The following is a 20425-nucleotide window of genomic DNA, read 5'->3' on the forward strand; positions in this document are numbered from 1 at the left end:
AGATGAACTGGTTTTGAGGGCTCCTCTGCTTAAAACAACCACATCCAGGAAAACCTGAGCTACTACATTCTGAGTAAAGAGTGAAGTTACATCCAGCCATAACTTTCTGAGGAAATCAGCTAGTATGACCCATCAGACCTCTGTTTTGCATCTGGGAGTAATCTATGCATTATACAGCTGCACTTACAGTTACCCTTATAATACTCCTGTGTAGAGAAGGCACATGGGCAAAAGCCTACCCTTGCCTTACAACAGGACTACTGTAGAAATTGACAATCAACTCTGGCATGCTCACCAGACTGCTAAAGTGCCTGGGCAATGGTGCAGTCATTCCAGGTGAGAGGTCAGGCCTCTGTGGAACTCCACCACAGCCAATAATAGAAGAGTGGGGCAATGCACATTACTCCTGACTTAAAAGTTGCTATCTTTTTAATCCTAAATGCCATTGTATCCCTGAGTCTTAAATTACTCCAATGAATAGCCAGTTGTATAAATGATTACACAAAATGGGTAACACTGTGTAATATGTATGGTAGAAGGGCAATAGGAAATACCCATTTTACTTATTGTTGCTATATTTACAACGTCCAGAGGATGGGCTTCTCCAATTACAAATGACAAAAACCATTATACAAACATATATGGACAAACCCACTAAAGAGAAGGGAGTGCTATAGTCACTTTATTTCAGTGTTTTGTTTTTTTTTTTTTTTTTTTAATTTTGCATTCAAAAAGACCTTGAGATGGAACTTATTAAATCATTATCCTTTCTTGAGTTCTTCTGAATGCTGAGGAGACATAGTTAATTTAGAGTTCTAATAAAACAATGTCCCCATGTGACATAACATTTAACAGTCTGGATAATGTTCAACATGTTTCGCTGACAAAGTCACCTGCTACCACTTGTTAAGTGTTCAACTAATGAGTTTCCATGCAAACCCAATTCTTTTCCCCTGCTTCATATTCTCTCCAGAACTAGTCAGGACAATGTTGTGTCTAATCATTTGAATTTGAGTCACTGAATAATTTGCTAATATGTTTTACTGTACATACTGAATAATGTTTTCAATACAATATAATTATTACCAAGAACTATAATTATACTGAATAATGTTTTCAATGAAATATAAGTATACCAAGAACTATAATTATAGTTTATTTCATAAATAAATAAATAAATATTGCACTGTTTTAGGAACAAAGTATAAAACACTCCAATCATCTGATAGCATACAGTACACAGTGCAAGTATCCAGTAGAGGACAAGGAAATCTCCTCCAATACTTTTCAAGCATTAGTAAAACCAATTTGCTTTGTTAACATTCATGGATTATTCTTGATACAAGTAAGGTCAATACAGGGCAATATAGGGCAGATACAAGTAAGTGGAAAAAGAATGTGGGACCAGTCTTGCTGAACTTACAGATTAGTGAGGTTCTCTGCCAAGTAGTAGAGGCTATAGCCATTACAAAAGATGCAGCAGAGGTTGCACAGGGAGGAGAGGGAGTGGTAGAACCATATCTGGCTGTTCAGCCTCTTGTAGTTTGCATCAGACTGGCACAACTTCACATAGGCCTCAGAGCTGGATGACAGCCAAATGTCCTGGCCTAGTCCACAGTTTTGTTCAATGAAGTGCATGTCGGCCATGATTTCTGAAGTCATCGCACCGAAGCACTGTGCATTCAGGGCGGCTATTGTCACACACACAAAGAAAATTAAGACCTGGGATTTGGAAAAGAGGGAGAGGAGAGAAACATTCTGTGGTTTTATATAAAAGACGAATACACTGAGCAAGCACACTTAAGCCACAATTTGCAAAATGAGCCCTGTCCCCGTATGCATTAGAATAACACTTCAGCACTGGAAGAACCACTTTCTGGACTGCCAGGGATAGCCCTCACAGAGATCCTAGGGAAATGGCTGAAAAAATGCCTTGATTACTATACCTGGAAGACCTCATTTTCTTTCATCTGGTCCCTGGGATGGTACATTGCAAAGATAAGGAGATTAAAGAAGGCACAAGCAGAGCCAACGTGATGGTAGACAGGCAACAGTCGACTCTGGACAAACCCAAACGTGTGTCTGTTCAGATTGTTGGCCAGCACAAATGCTACGTAAAAAAAAATAAAAAAAAAAAAAAAAAAAAAACTTATCAGTAGGAATTTGCTTATCAGAAGAAGCATTCAAGTAAAACAGCTTGTCCTTTATATTCAACATCAGTAAATTCATCAGTAAATAAAACTGAGACTCCAATGTTTCAATGATTAATACTTAAATTAACTCACTTTTTCTGGTTGAAAGGTATAAGTGTAAGCACTTACCTGAAAAAAAGGTGACCCAGATCTGCATGCCCCAGTAGGTGGAGAGGCAGAACACGTGTAGCAACTTGGCTATCATGGTGGCTGCACCCAGGTCAGCCATCTAGACCCCTTGCAGTGACACACTCTCAACCTTCTCTGACACAGCCCTGCTGTTACCGTTATGCCCAAGGAACTTCCTGTGTACCGGGCAACACAAGGGGTCATACTGGTGTTTTCTATTCACTACACAATGGACAACAGCACGTACACAACACAAGGCAACCTAAACAAAAATGCAGTAAGTCGTTAACTCCTGCGAGTCAACACATGGTTCTCACAATTTGGCTCACTTCATCATACTGTTGTTACTTCCAATCAACAAAAAATAGTTCCTCCATTACAGAACTGGATTTGCAGGTGTCGCTTGTTTAATCTACTCTATAGTTTCACACTGGGCCACAATGTTTTTCAGTTGTTGGATGGAAATCCCAAACTCCGACCATTCAAATATATCGCAGTCTCTACTATAATCAATTTCACAGATTAACTCTAGGATAATTTATTTCACTACTGATCTTAAAGCGATGCTAAAAGTTAACGGATAGTTGAAAAGGGCATCATTTCTCCTTGACCTGTTACAGCTAGTCAAAATAAAAAACACCTGAAGTTATAACACTGCACCGTTAGCCTGTGAACAACTGTCATAAGGCTCTGTGCAAACTTCATCCTGCATTGAACGTCCCAAAGTTGTTCAACGTGACAGCTATAAAGTTGTACATTAACGTGATAGTCTTAGGTGGGCTCGCTTTCTAATGTTAGCAATATACATAGGTGGCTCCAACGTTACCGTTTACGTCACTTTGATTGTAGGCAGCTAGGCTAGCTATCCATCTTAAATACATGTATTTTCTACAGCCACCCGATGTATTAATTGCGACACAGACATAATTCAGGGTTTGGTCAACTACCTACCTAGCTTTTTAGCTAGCGCATTACTATTGATAAGTTATGTACTGAAACTCACGACGTTTTGGCTGTGCGTTGGTACGACAGTTAACTGTTAGGTAGCTAGCAAGCTAGAAACGTTACACAGCTGTTTTTAAAAATACAGTTGCAAGAAGCTGCTATGCGTTTATAACGGAAAGTTTATACCGGTTCCGATGTAGTTTGCAGGTTTACTGGAGATACATACTTTAATGAAATCAACAAGTTAGCCTACCTGTCCGGCGTCTTTCGCTTCAACTAGGTACTACACGCTCAAGTGTCCTCCTACTACGGTAAATTTAGTTTCAATTTCGACATTCGCAAGACACCCGGTTTTTAAACTTAAATAGCTCTTCAACGAAACTTCCAATAATGTTCAAATTATAGAATGTCATTAAGGGCAAGACACAAAGGCGAATGTATCACAACCGTTTTTGTTCTTTTTTTAGCGTATTAAAAAAATACGTCATTAGTGTTTAATAAAATATTTTCACATATCATAGCAACAAATTATTATCTGCGATGCTGAGATAACCTTTAAAAGTTGTAGGTCTGTTTATTTGTGTTAGCTGAAATACATTTTTTTTTAAGTAGCTGTATGTTCGCAATTGCAACAGCTCATTGACATTAGTCTTCCCAATGTTGGCACATGAGGCAAAAGTCAGCTAAAAATTTTCGGAATTACTCTTAAGTTCCATTGAATTCTGGCAAACATTATCCTTTTTGCATAGTAGTCCTTTAGTACAGAAATGTCAGCAGCCTCTAAAACAGCCCGTACAATTCTGATCAATACAGCAATGTTACCTTTCCACCGTGTAACAAGTATGGTTTTTATTATTCCAGCAATTGACACGAGAGCATACACACAATCAATTAATACTCTGGTACTGTGCCCTGGAGTCTTCTATTAACCAGCTTATTTATGATAGGCGTACCAGATTCATTTACCTGTCTGTGGCTGATTTAAATACAATTACAGCTGACAAAATAATAGAAATACCTAACAGCAGATGAATATTTATGAACAAATAAGGAGCCTTCAGAACAGCTTCATCTGAAATCTTTTTTTTTTTTTTTTTATAGCAGAAACATAATGGTAGTTATTAACATTAATATGAAACTGTTAGAGGAGCAGGGTGAATCCAAACATGTGTGACTCAGACACAAAGGTTGATTCCAAGAAAAATAAAATTTTCTTTTATTGACAGCTCCAGAAGCAAAAAAACAAACAAAAAAACCCAGGCAGTAGTGCATAGAAAGGCATAGCAACTCTAGATTGAGCAACAAGGTAGGGAAAGGGGCAGGGTTTAAATAACAGAAAACCTGACAACAATAAATTATCAGCACAGGTGTAACACATTAACTAAATGAGACAGGTTATAAAGTGAAGCCCTCCGGTGGTTGTCCTGGGATGCAGCAGCTGGGAACCCTGAGAGGATATGATGAGGATGCTTGTTGGTCATTCCGGGAGGAAGAAGAAGAAGAAGAAGAAGAACCCTGACAGAAATACACAAATGTGATTTAGTTGCTTGAAAGTAGTCATTTTTCATTTGTCATTTCCATTCCACTCTACACCTTGTATAACTTCTTTATAGCCAAATTTCCATCACATCTCTCAGAGTATTCAAACACCTAGCGCACAAAGGGATCCTGTCACAAATGCTAGTTTTTCAGTATTTAATTTTTTGACCATTTTCTACATTTGTCAAAAAATGATGTGAGTTTCCAGGAGAACTGCTGTGACAATCTACCCATATGCCTACTTATTGTCATGGAGTTGACTGTAACTGTAAAACCTATATTTTCAACAAGTTATGGAAATCAACTAAAAACAGTATTAAAATAGTCAAGAACACACAACTGCATACAATTTAAACTAGCATTTGTGACATGATCCTCATGTAACAGTTGTATGAATAGTTTGAGTGCTGTGACTAAAAAGCTAAGGTACACAAATTAGCCACAGATCGAATCAAATTCCATATTGTGTTCTGCATTCCATAGCTACATTGCGTTTGACCGTTATTAAGTCAGTGCAACTGGCATTAAAGATGTAGAACAGTTTGAAACTTTCAAATTCATTTGTATAATATAAGACCAAATATAGGAGGCCTTTCCTTCAATATGAATGACTTAATTACATTATTAGTTAAACTAGTTGTGATTTGATTGCCCATTGGAGGTAACACGTAACGGAATGCAGAGGTCAAGTGCTGCACTTCAATTCAGGAAATCACCACCGTTGATGACAAAAACATCTTCATAATATTCTTCATTATAGTCACCGAGTCACCTAATCAATACAAGCCATCCTCTCACTAACAATATGTTTTATAATACTTACACCAAACACTCTATTCCAGTAATTCTTCATTACAAAAAAGTTTTTATGAAGTACAAGAATGAAAGATATTGTTTATAAAGAGACTTCTCCTTGCAGATACACTAATCTAAAAAAAAAAACATGTTTTGGGCACCACTTGACACAGAAACAGTTTACTTTTGAGTGGAAGACAGAAATTTCTCTAAGAGACTGGTTATCCTCCCTGTGTTATACCAATATGGTGACTGCGTTGAGAGCCTTAATGATTAGGTGACACACCTGAACTTTATTGTGTCCTTTTTGCTTGTGTTATTCAATGTGTTTATCCCCTCTCAAATTCTGTACACAGACATTCCTGGCCCTGCCTGGTCCATGGTGTTTTTTTTTTTTATTTGGAGTAGCGAATTGGAACCCACCACCCTTCCTGTCCTCTGACCCTCATTTTAGTGAGAGGACAGAGACTGAAGAACGGCAACCACAATTATGTGAGTATAGCAGCTTCCACACATATTCTCAGAACACTGGTGGAGGCATACTGGACAGTACAGGGAACATCCAGGAGAGGGAAACTGTTGCATTGCTTGTAGATTGTGCTTCCAATGCATGGTGGCTACATTTGACAAAAAAACAACATTGCCCACTTTCTTTTTTTTTCCAACTCACACGTCCAGAGATACCTCCACAGTCTACAGACAGGCAAGTTCCACTTGTAATACTAACACCTTCTATTGTCTGATCCAAGAAAATGGCTTCAACGAAGCAACTGAAGTAATAGCATTAAAATTATGGAAAACAAAAACTCAGATATTTACAATGCACAAAATAAGTGCAAAAGCAAAAATAAATTGTGCAAATAGCACAGATGGAAAGTCATAAAATCAGGGGGAGTTAGGCTGTAAGATACCTATATGTAAATATATTGAATTATTTTTGTTCAGTAAATCATCTACAGTCTCCAGGGCCTTGTCAAAGCTGAGACAGTGACGACTGTCTATTGATGGGATAACCTGCATGAGTTGCTTTTCTGTAAGGAAGTTTGTTTTGCAAGGTGATTGCAACCAATTAACATTCCAATAGACAAATGCCTCCAGTCACACCCATCAACTGAGATCAGAGGTAGTATCAGAAAAGAGTCTGAAGCGACGTGATGCTCCGAGAGCTTATCTCTGTCCAAAAAAAAAGGAATGGTCTGAAGCAACAATAAACTGGGACTGAGATTCTTTAAAGCACATACAGTTTTACCAAATCTTTTGTTTTAAACTCATTGTAGTTCACAAATGGACAGCTCCTTCACCCCAGTCCTTCAGACGGGGCCTGAAGACGCACCTCTTCAGACTCTTCCTGGACTGACCCAGCACACAATTGCTGCCCCCCCCCCCCCGCCCATCAGTGCTGTAAATTGCTGTGCTTTTCAAAAATTGCTGTGCTTTTTAAATTGTGCTTTTAAATTTTGTCTCTTGTTGCCGCCTTAACCCTGACGCTCATTGTGCCGTTTTGAAGTTGTTGAAGTTTGCCGTTCGAAAGTATATCGTACTAGTTGCCCTTTAGGCTGTAATTGTAAAAATCTGATAGTACTGCGTCCTCAAACAGACCTTGCTCTCAGCTGAGAACTGTCTCATTGTGGAACTGTACACATCCTGTCCCCGTACTGTCGCTGTACCTACTGTATGCACTTTTGTAAGTCGCTTTGGATAAAAGCGTCTGCTAAATAAATAAATGTAAATGTAAATGTAAATGAATGGCATTCATAAACCACAGCGTACACTTAAAAGTGGAATTGATTTACTTACAAGATGTTATTTCACATACTAAAAAAGAGGTCCTACTTATTTTGAAAGTTGAAATTTATTCCTTCATGCATAACAAAAGCAATAAATACAGACCTGACAACTGACTTTCACTTACACTGTATTTTCACAGTAAATTCCCACCATTTTCCTCACAAATGAACAGAGAATGACTCCATAGGACACAGGGATCATTTCATGAAAAAATATAAAACATCTTCGGCATAAACCTTACAAGGTATTCTACCAATATATATGCTTTTCCCAAGCATCAGATGATATACTTGAAAAGTCTGACGTCATTTCAGCCTGTTTCTACATCATACGTCACTCTCAGCTGTGTACCATTTTAGGCACTGAATTAGTTCATTGTGTATTGCACTTCTTACAATTCTTACAAAGAATGAACAGTCACAGCAGTCACTAGGGGGAGCACAAAGGAATGGAATTTTGGGAGTAAAAGTTTGTCAGTCTGAACAATAACACTGAGTACATAATTTTCCTTCAAAATATATGAGCCACACAAATAATTGTTTCAGCTGACCATAATAGTAGACACCAAACCAAAACTCTGGATAAAGTACAATCAAGACTTCAAGAAAGTCACAAATAAATCTTGCTTGTTTGGTTGCTGACGGATTATTACTCAAAGTGTCTCAACAGGTCACATTCCCAATTATTCATATCAATGGAAACTAATAAAACAACAATAGAAAATTATTCAATTACCAACCTGATCTCTCAAAAATATTCATCTGTTAATAGTATTTAATAAGAATGGTCTACTGCCCTGGTACCTAATGAGTTCTTTCAGTGTTAACCCCAAACTACATATTTTCCTTTTTTTTCTCTAGAGGATTCTCAGACAGCCCTGAAATCAATCCCTCCTCATAAGTTCACGTACTAACGTACTTCATTACAATGTGAAGTACTGGTGTAATGTTTTCTGTGAAATCTAAACAAGGATTAAGAGTATATAAAAATGATGTATCTGTGCAGAAAAAAAGAAAAAAATGTGAGAAATATTAACACAAATTATATGGGAATTTACAGAGAAACCAATTAATCTAGGGCAGGTCACTAAACATCTATTTAGTCAGATTACAAACATTTTGTCCTCCTACATTACCAACAAAAGAGACATTGTTTACAGGAAATGTCAGAATAAGGCAGACTGGAACTTTGGACAACGGTATGCTTTTTTTCCATTAGTATTCAAGTATTGCTATGCATATTTACTGTGTAGAATTAAATTAAATAAACCACAATTCAAGCTACAAAACAGAAGCCTTTTCCTCTCTTGGTGAGAACATGGTGCATCACATGGTACTTAAACCCTAAAACCCTGAACAGTATTTCTTTGTATTTTTTAATAATAGTACAATAGTAGTATAGTTACAGTAGTACAAACATCAACAGTCCATAAAGCATTTTCACCACTTGACATCCCTTTCACTTGACAAACTGAATAAATGTTAGGAAACATGTAGTTAACTAATTCATGTACTAGCTGAATGTAAAAATGACATCGGACTAATCTCAGCTCTTAATGTGGTAAACAAATGTATAGCTATTTCAATGTGCAGTGTGCTTTTAATGTGGATCAATGGTTGGTCATTAGGCTCAGACAGGCCTTGATCTGTGCAATGGTTACGTGCATGTGCAAGTATTTGGAATAATGGAGCCAGGCTCATTTTAAAAGTGGACGACATACTGATGAAATTTCATCTTAACATTTCAAAGTTATTTTTAGCATAATGGAAAAAATAAACATATGAGTACATTTAACCATTTCCTGTTTTACCTAATTAACATACACAATGGAAAACTGTCTTTTCTGAGAGCATGGAGATTTACAAAAGAGAACAAAGAAGAGTCCATACTAAGATTGATCTGTATGCTTAAAGATCAGTACTTCAGTAGTTTAGCTGTACTTCAGAACGATACTTCCACTTATTTGATACCAGACGGTTTTAATTTGGGCCTGGTTCTGTTTGTTGTAAACCAAAAATTTGTCAAATTTGTCAAAGTGTCACCTATGCAGTTTAAAGTGTTGTATAATTTTTCAGGGCTACAAGTATCCTGGTAGTGCTGTAAAAATTGTATGATTGATTTTTATTTCTACCTCACTGTCCCACATGAAATTATTTAATTAAGAGGGTAGTAAAAATATGCAGTGCTGTTTTTTTAAGATGAAAGTACTTTTGTAAGTTTCTGTCAGCAATGTGTCAGTGTCGGGCAGATTTGCAGATTTTGTCGTAGACTTCAGGAAAAGCTGCTTTGCATTCCAGCTCTTCTCTTAACTTGTGGTACAGGGTGCCATCAAACATTTCCCAGAATTCCTGTCGGTCCATGTACACATCTGCATACAGCATCTGGAATCTAAAGGAAAATTGTTGAATCATAATTAGAGCACTTACAGTACGTATCTAAAATTGAGGGAAAATCCCAAATAATGTCCTTCTGTTGCTGACATATACCAAACAGTGACAGTGTGCATGGTTAGCGTGTGTAGGCGAGTTGCATGTATAGGTGTGTATATGGTTCTCTTACCCATGAACTTCTCTCACAAACTTCTCCAGCTGCCGCGTGGAGGCGCGGGCCTGGAAATGCTTGACCTTGGGCTCTCCATAGGCACCAATGTCCACATATAGCTCATCCTCGTCACCTTTTGGGTGGACCATGCCAGGCTGGCTCGGCAACACAAAGGGGCACAGCCACAAGGGGTACACCTGAAAGCACCCACAGCAGTCCTGTTACCAACAGCCCCCATGCCTACATCACATCAACAACATCAAATAATCAGCCACAAGCGGAAGGTACACAGGGGTTATGTGTCCAAAGCCTGTAGTCTAAAGCGTCTAAAGATATTTTTCAACAGTGCATTAATGGAGGATGTAAGGTACTTTTATACATCATTGTCAGGGAAGTACAGTATTATTATACACATACAAAATTAAATTAAATTAGAAGAGGCAGTGTATGCTTAAATATGAGTAAACTCTTGAGCATTGCCATTGATGTCTTTCTTCATGTGGTGATTTAACTGATTGACTCCATCTAAAAATGTGCATAATAAAAAGTGATACACACAAAAAAACATCATAGAGATTAGGCTGATATAACAGAAAAATATCACTGCCCCACATTAATTTCATAGTGGAACAAAGTGGAATGAAGGGGCTCTTGAGTGCCTTCAGACAGTGAAGGTGTTTGTTCCAAGATGCATAAAAACATTGAAGTGGAAAAGAGGAAAAATTAAAGTAAGAAGGTGGACTGAACATCATGTGTCTGGCTGCAGACTATGGCTAACAACCCTCTGCTCACAGGGTGGGGCAGCTCTTACGTGTATGTCGTTGTGGAAACAGGAGATGGCACTCTGCATGTGCTTCATGGGAACAAGCATGTCCTGCACCACGTGGTGCTGTTCGTACAGCCTGCGGATGGTCTCCCCCTGGGTCAGCTTCAGCAGGGAGATCTTGGGCGGTACCATCCAGCCAAACAAATACCGAAAAAATGGGTTGTTTCCGAACGGGATAATGTCCTGAAACACACAAACAGTCCGGCCCAATCAGGCACTGTGACGCCCATTTTCCCCAGTGGCAGCTTTTTCGAGTGCGAGCTTTCACCATTATGGTCTTGGTGAGTTGGAATGGGATGGGGGGGAGGGGAGGGGGGGATCTGACATGATTACAGAAGATAAAATATCAGGAAGCATTAAAACGTTGCAACATTAAGATACCCCCTTTGCCTGCACAAGTCCAGTCAAAAACAATCTGCATAATTTATAATGCAATTTTCAGTGGAGGAAAGGTACAATTACCAGACCGCACTTGATTTCCTTGGTGCTAATGGCGGTCAAATGAGGCATTAGCAGATCTAATGCTGAGAAATGTGCTGGGGCAGTGGGGGGTGGGGGTAAAGTGCTGCAAAGGAGACGATGTAAGCAGCAGGATATTAGGATTCTTGTGCGTCAGTTGTCTAATGCAGTGAGAGACACAGGAAAGGATATTAGCTAATGCATCCCAACAAGAAAATGTACAAAAAAAATGATGGGCATGTAAATAAAGTTCTTGTATACACGTGCTGTACACATACTGTGTCATCAGCCAACTGATGGATAGCGGAAGTGAAAATCCCAGTGAGTAGCTGGGTGTGGAAATTTCTTGCCATCAAATCCACTCCAGGTTTTTATCAGTCCCCCCTACCCCCATTATTGTACTTCTGAAACAAACACCATAACCATAATTGATTATAAAGGAGTTGATGTTTCAGTTACCTTGGAAGACAATCGCATTTACTCCTAGTCACAATAATTTATAGATTATTATATATATTATATTATTAATATTATCTCTTTTAATAAAATAACACTGAATTGCATTGAACAGTAATGCAAAATTCATTTCATCATGTAATGAATGTAATGTATACATAATATTATATTATAATATACATAATATACACACACACACACATTACATTCATTACATGATGAAATGAATTTTGCATTACTGTTCAATGCAATTCAGTGTTATTTTATTAATAGAAAATTGGCATCCTTGTTAAATCCAGGTAGTTATTAACCCGTTCACTCTATCCAACCCTATGTTTACATGTACATTAGTACTCTGATGATAACCAGGATACTCAAGTATTCTGACTATGGCATGCAAAAACAAAAACAAAACACCTTATTTGGATAATCATAACCTGATAAACCAGTATTCTGATTTGGATACTCTTTTCTTAAATATAGAGTCAAGTAAACAACTCATGTGAGATATTTCCCCTGTAAGTTTGCATCTGCACATGTTTAACCTGGTAAAGAATCTTGGGTCATAATTCACTTACTAGCTAGTTCAATAACTAAAAAGCTCATATTTTTGACAGTGACAAGGTGACAGTTGGTTGCAAAAAGTTATTTTTCAAAAGTACTAAAAAACAACATATGATAATGAAAAAGTGTGTATCTTCTGAGCCATTCCCTCAAACAGAATAATTAGTTTATAGACATCTTACATGGATTAAGGTCATAAACCAGGATAAGGACCATTATCTGGAACATTGCATGCATATAAAGATGTAAATATAGTCATTGAAAAACTATAAGTAAGTGTGATGAAGTTGCAATGTGCTTATTACCAAAATGATGTTTCAAGAGTTTCACGTCACATCATTGTGCTGAGATTTATGTGAGCAGCTCTGTCCTGTTATTTAAATCTAATAATAACTACTTAATCTTCCCCAGGTCAAAAATATCGATATATCTTCCCCAGGTCAAAAATATCGATACTTTGTCAGGCTGCTGTTCGTTATGATTCTGTTAAAAGTCTAAGAGATTTAACATGCTGAACCAAAGCCCTGTGGAGAAGTAGTATCAGGAGACATCTTTATGAAGGAAAGCTATAAAGAGTGATTTTAAATGCTGACAGCCATGTTTAAAAGTAGATTTTATGGATTCCTTGTTGCAGACAGACTCCATCATTGAGGCATTACAGATAAAAATGCAACACTGGTTTATCTGCTCTTGGAGTTAGACTGCTGACAGATGCTGGCACCAGACATACTGAAGCTGAGAGCACCAGATGAGTTTGAGATGAGACTACAGCACAGTGTGCATATTAATATACACCATCATCTGATCTGCCCCTTAATGCTTAATCTTATCACCCATTTGTTCCTCAAAAACAATGCTAAAAGGTCATGAAGTGGCTTATTATTAGTACAATTACACAAAAGCTGAAAAACACCCCATCCCTGACTTTTCCATTAACTGTGTGATCTCAGTGTTTCACCTACAATAAAACAGTCTGACGAGTGTCTTTAAAATACCAGCCTGCAGGTGTTAAGCTGTGGGAGAGGCCATCCTGCTTTATTTCTGCCTCTAGCGTAGGAGGTCTTACCTGCAGCTCCCAGAAGATACTGCGTGTGTGGCGGTGGTAGTAGTGGCGCAGTGGGATGTACTCCACAGCGCTGCGGTTCTCCCTCAGAAAGTTCTCCACATGCTTGAAGAACCAGGGCTTGTAGTAGCAGCCGATGCGGTTGATCTGAGACGGAGAGCGGTACAACGGTTGGTTTGCAGGGAGAGTCCGTCACCCGGATGTATGGCTCAATAACAAATACAGTGCATACCAATACTAACAATCATTCCACTGTAGCCTTCCATTTCAGATTTCATTAATTAAAGACCACCAATAACCAAGACGTTTGTGTGAAAAATAACAGCAATAATGTTTACATTTTTATAACCAATTTTTATTTACACGACTTTTTTGTCACAGTTCAGGAAATCCTCTATCCTATATCCCATAAATGCTCCCAACTTCTCACCTTGTCTGGTTCCGCCACATCAGTCATTACCCCAGTCATGATCACGGCCTCGTCCAATGAATACTGCAGCCCCTCCACAAACTGGTTCTCCTTGTTGGCGGACTCCTCGGCGAAGCGCTGGCAGATGGCGTCCAGGCCACGCACTGGCTCGTATCTCATCTTAACCCAGGCCCGCGCCGGGATGATGCGGATCTCCGCCGCAACCAGGAAGCCCAGCGTTCCGCAGGACCACGGCACAGCGTAAAACAGGTCGGAGTTCTCCTTCTGTGACACATAGTGTTGGAGCCTGGTGAGGGAAGCGTCCTCCCACAGCACACATACATATCACACACTCACAAGCACATGTTCCTCTAACAACAACTGATAATAGTTTCCATATAGCATTAAGTTAAGATGTCATTTTGAAATGTTGCGCTACGCTGTGATGCAGCATTTTGATATTCGAGCACAAAGAAATTCTAGCCACACAGAGCACCTGCTAAATCTTCACTACCCATCTTACAAAGCATAGACAGTAGCGTGACCTAGACACCCTGTGTCTGGGATAGGATAACGAGTGCACGCGTGCAGCCAAAAAGAGGTTCCATGCCCACAGCCCCCCAGCGGCACAGGGGACTGACTGTGCTAAGACAAGACCTCCTGTATGGAGTGGAGAGTGGAGGACAAAGTGTGCGTTGTTCAGCGCTGGGTAGCTGAGCCACCAGCTTCCCATTATCTGGGATTGCCTGTTGGCTCGTGTCATCCCAGCAGTGATAGTTAATGAACCTTGAAGTCATTCAAATGGCAGAAACTGCAACACACTGTCACTTCAGTAAATAAGACCTCCCCTGGGATTATTACAGATTGTGGGCCTCTTGTTAAAAACAGCACTGTAAGTAGTAAGTTTTCCTCATCCAGTAAAAGCTGTGTAATTGCTGAAGATTGTATTTGGGTGTAGCTAGGTTATTCGTTGAAACCTCCTAAGTTTTGAACAAGTCTGGCACCACCATGGTATATCCTTTATGTTCATGCATCTGTTTCAATGGCCTCTTTAATTACGTTTTAATTACTCACGTCCATATCATTCTTTCCAAGAAAAATGTGTGTAAATGCTACTAAAACCAAATTTTGTAAGGCACAACATGGTTGTCATTTTCTAGAATAACTTTACCACTGGAATGTGCAGTACACAAGTATATTTAAATGCACAGAATCTCTCTTACCCAGCTATACATACACAAACACATGCACATACACACATACACATGCACATACACAAATGATCCTGGGTGGAGGTTACTCACTGAAGTACAGCGAACGAGGCTACCATCAGCCAGGACAAGCTCATAGGCCACACAGATATGCTGGAAGAGGCCGTAGATGTGGGAGGACGACTCAATGCCTGTGCCCATGATCAATCCCCCTGATGGGCACAGAGAGTATGGCAATCAGGGCAGAACAGACACAGTGAACAGGGAAGACTGATAAAGACCCTTTGATTATACTCTATAACGCATTTCCCTTTTAAGAGGTTGTGAATTACGATTAGCAACTGGTCATGAAATATGACAAAATGTTAATTGCCTATATTATAGTTACTTTCAGCCTAGCTGACTGTAAATATCTGCAAACCAAAACTCCAACATCAGGCTATTCATGTTGAAAAGGAGAAGAAATATTATCAACTGAATGGCATCATGAACGTTAAAAATATAGTCATTTCCAAAAGACAGACAAGCTATAGTGTTACCAGCCATACACCACTCAAAAAAACCTTACTGTATAAACACACTTTGATATCCTAAATCCTTTAAGTTACTGTTTTTTTTTACAATTTTATTTAATCTCCTTCTGGAATGCAAGGTGGAAAATCAATAACTGTAAAAAACATCCAAAATAATAGGTGCGTTAGCAAAAGAATAATATTGCTTGGGTAAACAGTTTAAACTACAATGAACTGAGCATTCTCACTTTACATGTGCTTTCAGGGGTAACTCTCGACAGACCTCCAAATGAATTTGTAGCTGTGTAACTGCAATGCATTAAGTTGTTGATCGCCTCATTGTCTGGAATCTAGAAAGCATTTGGGAAACTGATCCAGGAAATGTTTCTGAACCACAGCCATTTCCGTGCCAGCTGTGTCTGTAATTGCATTTGGTCTAAGCATTGATTCAACCACGAAGAGATACATCCACAATTTGTAAGTGTGGTGTCTTTTTTTTGAAAGTTTCCTCAAAACATGAATATGTACATTTAATTTCCTACAGAGGGTGAGAATATAGATTCACAAAGAACTGTGTCAATATTGTTTGTCTGACATAGTGTTATAGCTAAATGTAGCATGGATGTATTTTGGGGAATTGTGAGGTTAGTCAAATCCAAGATAATGCTCCTGTGTCTTGCCCTTGGCTGGAATGCGAAGATACAGATACAGTACATACCCACAGTGAGGTCATCCAGTTCTGGTAACACTGGAAGAGTCCACCCAATGGAGTTGAGAAGAGCAGTCACCTGACCCATGTTAACAAGAGGTTCAACACGCACTACCTTTGGGATTGAAATGTTGTAAATGTTCATCAAATACTGTACACATACACACACAGCACACACAAAAGCATGAAATTATGGACAACTTTACTGCAATACACGTGTACATCCTCAGCCTTTACAGCAAAAACACTTATTACACAATTAGAGAGATCAGTAAGCAGCTTTAGCTAACATTTAGTTTTTCCATTATTGCTTCAGACAAAGCTAATCCACACCAATGCACTGCACCACACCTCCACATGTCTAATCCTTAGAAACTCAAGGTAAATCAGTGGATTTGTGTTTGACCCTGCTCTGCTCATCCTTATGTATCCAATATCCCAGATTATCTACAAAGATATCTCCCCCTCACAATCACAAAGTCTTGAGGCCACCCTATCAGATGAGTGTCAGTGAGAAGGTGCATGTGTAAAGTGAAAAGAGGGAAATAATGCTCTCAATGTATGAGAATTTATTTATTACCTCATGTCACAAATAAAATACATTGTGCTTTACCATGTTTCTGTCTGCTCTATCTTCTCACTCCCAGCTTTGAAAAAAATGTTACAACATTTAGAATCCCTGGTTGCTGGTTGCAGCTTAACAATTATGATGCACATTATGTCATGACAAAGGGGTTAATTAAGCTTGTGCTTACTTAGTACAAGTAAATTCGTGATTATTTGTATGGAAGATAACACTTGGATAATCAGCACAATGGGAACCTATGGAGGAAGCCTGAATATCGTTCTGGTCAATGTCTCACCTGTCGCTTTGTGTCAACCTCCAGTATGTCCATCATGTTGATCATGATGTTCTTGTGGGTCTTCTTGTACTTCCCCACCCGAAGTGACACTGTAAGCCAGCCTGGGCGGCCTGTGCACATGTACGTCTTTCCACCCTCATCTTTCCACTCTCGAACCTGAAACCATGCCAGAAACAAAGCCAAATCAGCAGATCCAAAATGCTGCATGCAGCATAGATCGGCTTTTGATACACGAGGAGAGTCTGACGCAGGCAATCAGGCAAAGTCTAGGCCTAGAGTACTTGTAATCTAGATAATATTGTATGAGTCCAATTAAACTGATCTGAGCAGTGATTACATTATTTACATACATTGTAGATTTTAGTTACACAAAAAAGAAACCGTCATATTTTCCTTGGAACTGAGACCCAAAAGTCCAGTGCCTAAAATGGCACCTAGTGCTGATTTTGCAGAATTTGCTTAAAATTAAATCCAGCATCACACTGCAATATCAAGAATATTCTAATTGCTTGAAATTCTTGTAATGATGATATATACAAAACTAAATTAGTTGTTGTTAAGAGTATTACAGCATAATTACACTATTCATAAGTATGAATGGTGCCTTCTCACACAATACGTTTGGCTCTTTGCAAATTCTGTAGTTGGTTTGTTTTGTTGAGTAGCTGAGCTGTCAGTGTGTCATCTTATGATAAAAGTTGTTCTGCTAATTCAACTTTGCCTAAAAGGGTTTTAAGGTTTCCATGCATTCCATAAAATTCACCAAATCCATAATCTTTGTCCTCATTAAAATAGAGCTCTGCTGCATAAACAGAGGGGCAAAGAAGGGGAGGATGAAAGTAGGAGAGGAAACACGCCTAATTAAAGAAGAAAATGTGCCAAACTTAGATTGAGGCGGTGACGTAAGGTGGATTTTACGTCTCAGCAGAGCTTGACAATAGGCTGCCGGCTCCCAGTGCCAGGCTCTTTATCCCCCCAGACAATGAAACCCACCACACAGCACGGAGCTGAAGCCACCCTCCAGACCAACACATCATGCTCACCCAGAAACACAACCATCCTCCAGATCAACATAACACACTCACCCAGAAACACAACCAACCCTGAGACCAACACTGCACACTCACCCAGGAACACAACCAGCCAAGACCAACACTGCAGACTCACCCAGAAACACTACCATCCTCCAGACCAACACTGCACACTCACCCAGAAACACTACCATCCTCCAGACCAATACAGCACATTCCTCCAGAAACACACAGTAACCGCTAAGCCCCATACTCACACTCTCAATAATGTATCCACAGCCCTACATCTATGCTGACCTAAAACCAATCCAGTGACCCCCTTCCTCAACCCAACACCACACCAAGCACCTTGAAATCCATAAAGTGAACCCACAGTTCCAGTCCCAGAATCACAAAGCCACTCTCCCAGATCCACACCATTCAACTGACCCACATAGACCACCTGCCCCAAATCCTCACTGCACACCCACTCTCCCAGATCAACACCTACTCAGTGACAGCACAGCCCAGCCAAAGCACAGGGGGGCGTGTCAGGCCACTATCACATTTTGGTGTCACTCAGCAAGGGCAGCTGATAAGCCTGAGAATGCTCCTCATGCATCAGCACACAGCACTTACAAAGACTCAGTAGCTAAAGCTAATGGGAGCACCATGCCAAATGAATACTTCACATTTACATACACACAATTCCTTAACCCTGATGCAATGTCTCTGTAAGGCACTATATTTGAAAATACTTTTGTGTTTTCAAAGTCCTGCTTCATGCCAAGTATTTTTATTATCTGAATGAAATTCAGTGATATAGTGATAAACCTGCATGTTGGTTTATCATACTGATAATGCAGTTCCTTTTTAAACCTAAGTATATTATAGTATTATAAATATTACATGTAGAATCAAATATATTGTAACATATAATACATAAGTATATTACAGTATTATATTTTTAAACATATAATAAATTTAGTGCACCTTAAGTGTTACCCGGAAATACGACAAATCCCTTCTCACCGGTATCCTAAATAGCATAGGCATAGAGACCAGACGTAGTATTAATGGCCTCTTCTACGGGGTGATCCAGACAGAATACTACTTCAATTCAAAAATATCCTATTTATCCAAAGAATAACAAATTCATACCCAAATTTAACCTGTGATGACAATGTGTTGCTGTAGTATGAAACTAGTCCAAGATTTGCAACGTTTTCTTTTCAGTTTTAATGGGTCGTTTCAATCTGCTAACCTGCTACCTAATTAGATGAAATGCAAGTAAAACACTTGCCTAAGAAGCATGCTTTTTAAAATGTTTACGGCATTCCAGCAGGATAAAAATTCTAAATCGGCTCTGACTTTCCAAGAGGAAAGAGGAGTGCAAGTAGTTATTTTAACACCAACAGGCTCTCGTGGGGGAACAGCCACTTTGACAACCAATACAGAACACCGCAAGGTGCAGGTAGACTGCTTTAACACGAAGACACGAGGCGCACCTGACACTTGATTAAGTATCATAAGTTAACCGATTCGATAATACTCACGTATAACATCTTTATCTTGGAATCTTTTTGAGAACCTTTTGCGTCCTCTTACCTGCCTCTGTATGTCTCGGACTCGCTGATCATGCTGCTTTGGCGCTGAGCACATCTTGAATATAATCCAGGCTCGCAGGTAATAATACACATCGAATATCACGGACAAAGGCAAGAGGAATAGGCAAACGAATATCCACCTCTGATTAATTATCACGTAATCTAAACCTTTAACTTTTACCCACACCAAAAACAACGAAACCAAGCCCGCAAGATATAATAACGGGTCCATTTTCTCTTGTATGCTACAATATAGTGATCTAAGTAAAACAGCCAACTGCCTGATTTTATTTAGGATTACGAGCTAGCTAGCTGTACACAATTGCACAAATCTCAAGAGTCCGTACACTGTGCTGTCCTTGCTTACAATGCAATACGTCTTCCCAGTATCTGATATCTATATCAAAATGTACACTCACTTTGAACAACGCTTAATTAGTTGCATGTAAGAAAACTAAGGCGGTTAAAACCTCACAACGACAAACCACATAATTTAACACCTTAATTTTGCACGCCAAGACCAGCCTGTTTGACAGCGTTGCCCACCTCCGACCTTCACGATTGGCTAAAGACTCGCCAATTCGGGTGACTCGAGCTGGTGCGTATGAAAGCTTTAGCCAATCGCAAAGGGAACAGACAGTCACACCATTCACCCGGGCGCTATGGCTTCATGATTGTAAAACAGTATTAAGTAACGTACAGTATACTCAAAGGAGGCCACATTTGCACTGAGCTTACCTCAAAAAGGGCGGGATATTTTTTTGTTTCATATTAAAAACTTTCTTGGAGCTTTTCCATGCATACCGC

At 39.2% G+C, this 20425-nt stretch overlaps 2 protein-coding genes across 2 annotated transcripts; both read right to left on the reverse strand.

Annotated features, from left to right (window-relative positions):
• Positions 1–1365: 1365 nt before the first annotated feature.
• On the reverse strand, positions 1366–2419 carry si:ch211-121a2.4 (transmembrane protein 205). Its single transcript, XM_036554105.1, has 3 exons — positions 2322–2419; positions 1947–2110; positions 1366–1722 (listed from the first exon to the last, which is right to left on the reverse strand). The coding sequence occupies exons 1-3, from the start codon at positions 2395–2397 to the stop codon at positions 1420–1422; spliced, it is 543 nt and encodes a 180-aa protein (XP_036409998.1). The 5' UTR covers positions 2398–2419; the 3' UTR covers positions 1366–1419.
• Positions 2420–9300: 6881 nt separating this feature from the next.
• On the reverse strand, positions 9301–20124 carry dhcr24 (24-dehydrocholesterol reductase). Its single transcript, XM_036521918.1, has 9 exons — positions 19620–20124; positions 17002–17157; positions 16148–16253; positions 15011–15129; positions 13728–13991; positions 13301–13444; positions 10741–10938; positions 9948–10126; positions 9301–9776 (listed from the first exon to the last, which is right to left on the reverse strand). Exons 1-9 carry the CDS (start codon positions 19848–19850, stop codon positions 9623–9625), a joined length of 1551 nt encoding a protein of 516 aa, XP_036377811.1. The 5' UTR covers positions 19851–20124; the 3' UTR covers positions 9301–9622.
• Between the last annotated feature and the right edge of the window lie 301 nt (positions 20125–20425).

Source organism: Megalops cyprinoides, chromosome 2 (genome assembly GCF_013368585.1).
Source record: "Megalops cyprinoides isolate fMegCyp1 chromosome 2, fMegCyp1.pri, whole genome shotgun sequence".
Lineage (NCBI taxonomy): Eukaryota > Metazoa > Chordata > Actinopteri > Elopiformes > Megalopidae > Megalops > Megalops cyprinoides.